The sequence below is a fragment of the Octodon degus genome, unplaced genomic scaffold (genome assembly GCF_000260255.1).
Source record: "Octodon degus isolate 3935 unplaced genomic scaffold, OctDeg1.0 scaffold00076, whole genome shotgun sequence".
NCBI classification, from domain to species: Eukaryota; Metazoa; Chordata; class Mammalia; order Rodentia; family Octodontidae; genus Octodon; species Octodon degus.
This window is the reverse complement of record NW_004524652.1, coordinates 6,119,047-6,123,188: the sequence shown is the minus strand read 5'-3', so window position 1 is coordinate 6,123,188 and position 4,142 is coordinate 6,119,047. Positions and strand designations below refer to the sequence as shown.

Here is a 4,142-nt window from a genome sequence, read left to right as displayed (position 1 = left end):
CAGCATGTAGAGAGCCAGTTTTTCCAGCACCATTTGTTAAAGAGGCTATCTTTCTTCCAGTGAGTATGTTTGGCCCCTTTGTCAAAGGTAAGGTGGCTGAGTGTGTTTGTAGGGGCTTCAGCATCTTCTAATCTATTTTATTGATCCTCAGGTCTATTTTGTTGCCAGTACCATGCTGATTTTATCACAGTAGCCTTGTAGTATAATTTCAAGTCAGGAATTGTAATGCCTCCTGCAGCTCCCTCTTTTTATACTTTCTTAAATACTCTTCCCCCCTCCCCCACCCCCGCCCCACCCCCCCACAGAACCGGGGATTGAATTTAGGCCTTTGCACTTGCCAGGCAAGGGCTTATTCTACTGAGCCATCTCCTTGGCCCTCAAAAATTCTTTTTTTTTTTTTTTTCCTGGAAACAGGGTCTCGCTATGTAGTTCAGGTAGGCCTTGAACTTGTTATTTAGCTCAGGTAGGCCTCAAACTCATAGCCATCCTCAGATTCTTGAGTGCTGGGATTACTGGCTTGTGCCACCACACCCAGTTCTCAAATATTCAATGTCAGTTATTTACCATATATTTTGTTTAAAAGAATTCACTATGTTCTACTAAGATTAATTAATAAAGATCTAGAAAAAGTATCTCACTTCATAATTACAACTTAAGTTAGAAATAATAATTTTAAATAACTGCTTTCTGACCAGGCACCATGGCATATGCCTGTAATTCCAGCATTCACGAGTCAGAAGGCTGAGGCAGGAGGATTACCTTGCTGTCAAGGACAGCCTAAACTATATAGCAAGACCTTGTGTCATAAAAAGAAAAAAACCAAAACACTATTTACCTTGTCATCAATGTCAATATTATAAAGTTATGACCTATTTATTAATAATACTCTTTAGGGCTGGGGAAATAGCTCAGTATAAACACTTGCCTGGCAAGCACAAGGTCCTGAGTTCAATACCCAATATCACAAAAACAAAAGAATTCTTTAGGTTTTGTGTGTGTGTGCGTGTGTGTGTGTGTAGGGTCTCACTACACAGGCCAGACTCATAGTAATCCTCCTGACTTCTGTCTCCCAAGTGCTGGGATTATAGGCGCACACCACCATGCCCGGACTCCATCGCCAGCTCAAAGCACCTGGGGGCGGGGCCAGCACGGCATGTGGAGCTAAAATTCTTAAAATAATAATACCCTTTATACCAAAATGATGAGTAATAAACAATTTTAAAATGAGAAACACTCTGTGGATGGATCAAACTAATGCTCTGGGGGCAAGGGGTGACTGCAGTGGCAGAGCACTTGCTCACTAGGTGCCGGGCCCTGGGGCACCACGCATCCCACATACGTACATACAGGTGCATGCACACGCACACACATGCACATGGAACACAAAGAAAACAAACTCAGATCATAGCAAAGCCAAAAGAAAGAGCCGACCAAGTAGCTCAGCGGATTAAAGCACCTGCGAACAGGCACAGGGGCTAGGGGTTCGATCCCTGGGCCTGCCCTGCTGGCCCTGCCTCCAGCGCACACTGAGACAGTGATTGGGACTGGGTGTGGTGGTGCGTGCCTGTAATCTCAGCTCTTGGGAGGCTGTAAACAGGCGAATCACTATGAGTCTGATCTAGTAGTGAGACCTTGAACACCTGGTAGACCCTTCCCTAAAATATGGAAAAAAAAAAAAAAGCTAAAAGAATGAAGAAAAATACATACAACCTAACACAGGTCCATCTTTAAAGGTTCTCTCCTTAACACAAGAATAAAATGTCTTGGGCCAGCCAGATAGCTCAGCAGATTAAAGCACCTGCTTAGGCAGACACAGGGACCAGGGTTCTATCCCTGGCATGCAGCGTTGGTCCCAACCCTGGGGCATCGTGCTGAGACAGCACCTATAATCCCAGCACTTGGGAAACTGAAAACAGGAGGATCACTGAGTCCGATCTGTGTAGTGAGACCCTGTAGACCCTGTACTAAATGCATTTTTAAGAAGTCTAGAATTGTAGGACTGAAAGACTTTTTGAGATATTCTAGTCCATCTTCCTCGTATTTAGAGATAATAAATCGAAGCTCCTAAAAAAAAGTAAATCAAGTTGCCTGAGGTCTCACAGCTAGGCAGAATCAAGAACAAAATGTGTTCCTAATCTCTTTGTTCTCAATCTGACACTGCTCTCTTCATTTATGCAAACGCCTCTGTAGCTTCACTGGCAATTTTTTTTGTCAGTACAAGGATTGAACCCAGAGCTTAATGCGTGCTAGGAAAGTGCTCTTCCACTGAGCTGCATCTCCAGCCCTTTTTCACTTTTTATTCTGACTCAGGATTTCACTAAATTGCCTAGGCTGGATTCAAATTTGTAATCCTCTGCCTCAACTTCCCAAGTAGCTGGGATTATGGGCGTGAACTACCTCTATGGTAGCGCACACCTGTAATCTCAGCATTTGGGAGTCTGAGGCAGGAGAACTGCTATGAGTTTGAGGCCAGCCTGGGTCACATAGTGAGCTCAAGACCAACCTGGACTACACAGTGAGATCCTGCCTCAGAAAAGAAAAAAATAAATAAATAAATGATAATATAAGCATGCACATATCTGCTAGTGTTACAGAGATTTAACAAAATAACTTACTTGGCACGTGAGGGTCTCCCATGAGTTTTAGAATTTTGACGCAGACTTAACATATTTTCATGTTCCACTTGCTTCACTTGAGCTTCAAGCTTCGAAATTGTTCTAATCCAAAAGCAATACGATAAATTAAGTATATTTCAATAAATTTTAACTTTAGTGCAACTGAAGTCATTTATTTATTTTTATGCTTTAATTTTTTTGTTTGTTTTATTTATTTACTGCGGTACCAGGGATCAAACTCAGGACCTTGCACTTGCCAGGCAGGCACTTATGCTGCTGAGCTATCTCCCCAGCATTTTATTTTTTTTTTGAGACAGTCTCTCAGTATGTGATTCAGGCTGGCCTTGAATTCACTATATTGCCCAGGCTGGCCTCAAAACTCACAGCAATCCTCCTGCCAACCAAATGCTGGGATTATAGGCATGTACCACCACACTGAGAATAAAATAACAGTCCCACCTAGAAAAAGTGTATGAAAGACTTCTCTCTATAAAATCTTTTTTACAGTAAATTATCACCACTAAATTTTTAAGAGTTAAGCAAACTCAGGGAAAAGAAACACAAAAACAAATATGTTAGGTCCTACGAGAACATTTAGAAAAGGAAACAATAGGGGGCTGGTAAGATGGCTCAGTGGTCTAAAGCACCTACTTAGAACAAGTTTAGCAAAACACAGGGCCCACGGTTCAATCCCCCAGCACCACATGCCAGCCAGCCCCGCCCCCTGGTGGGCTGAGCTGGCCACACACACACACACACACACACACACACATAAATAGAAAAGGAAACAATAAATGGTATTAATAAAGTAAGTAAAAAGGTTACATAAATTTGACAACAAATCAAAACATGCCTAGTATAAATAAAATATCAAATAACCTACATTCTAACCTGTTTATTTGTAACATGCATATTTTCATGCATGCAAAGCATAAGTAACACACAAAATAGAAAGAAGCTTAACTTCTAAAACAAGGCTGTTAAAAAGAGCTGCCTAACTATGAAAAGAAGCAATGGCTAAAACACCCTGGGCAACTCTGCGGCTTACAGCACTGGCCTCGTTTGTGCCACACCAGCATGAACGCCTACTTCAAGTCTCCGAGTGGGGGATAAGGACTCTGGCCAATTATCTGTTTCTGGGACATCCTGAACTTCCTTCTGTTCTTCTGAATTGTGTGTGTATTTTCATCTTCCCTTGGCTACCTACACTGACACAGGGAAGCTCTACCAAGGCTGATGCTTACACAGCCTAGAAGGGAATCTATTGCTAGAATGAATGAACTGCAGAAAGAACAGAAGAGAAAGCAAGACAGCTTTCTGTTCTTCTGACTGCATTACAATTCTAAGTAAGGGATTACTTATATTCAAATAAAAATATTAAAAATACGCTCTAAGCCAATTTAGCTGTTTCTAATCACTTGCAACAGTGAGCATTTATGACTTTGTTCCTGCCAAGTTAAGCAAATCAGGATAATACTACAGTATCCAACCCAAATCTGTAGCAAACTCTGGTATAAGAATGTTGCC

The 4,142-nt window shown here is 41.7% G+C and overlaps 1 protein-coding gene across 6 annotated transcripts in view; it reads right to left on the bottom strand.

The window, feature by feature from the left end:
* The window catches only part of Mphosph9 (M-phase phosphoprotein 9), an 81,142-nt gene that overhangs the window by 19,693 nt on the left and 57,307 nt on the right, over positions 1–4,142 (bottom strand). For all 6 annotated transcript variants that reach the window (XM_023720615.1, XM_023720616.1, XM_023720618.1 and 3 more), the window contains one exon: positions 2,616–2,717. In XM_023720615.1, the coding sequence (XP_023576383.1) occupies positions 2,616–2,717 (102 nt within the window). The remainder of the gene's footprint in view (positions 1–2,615; positions 2,718–4,142) is intronic.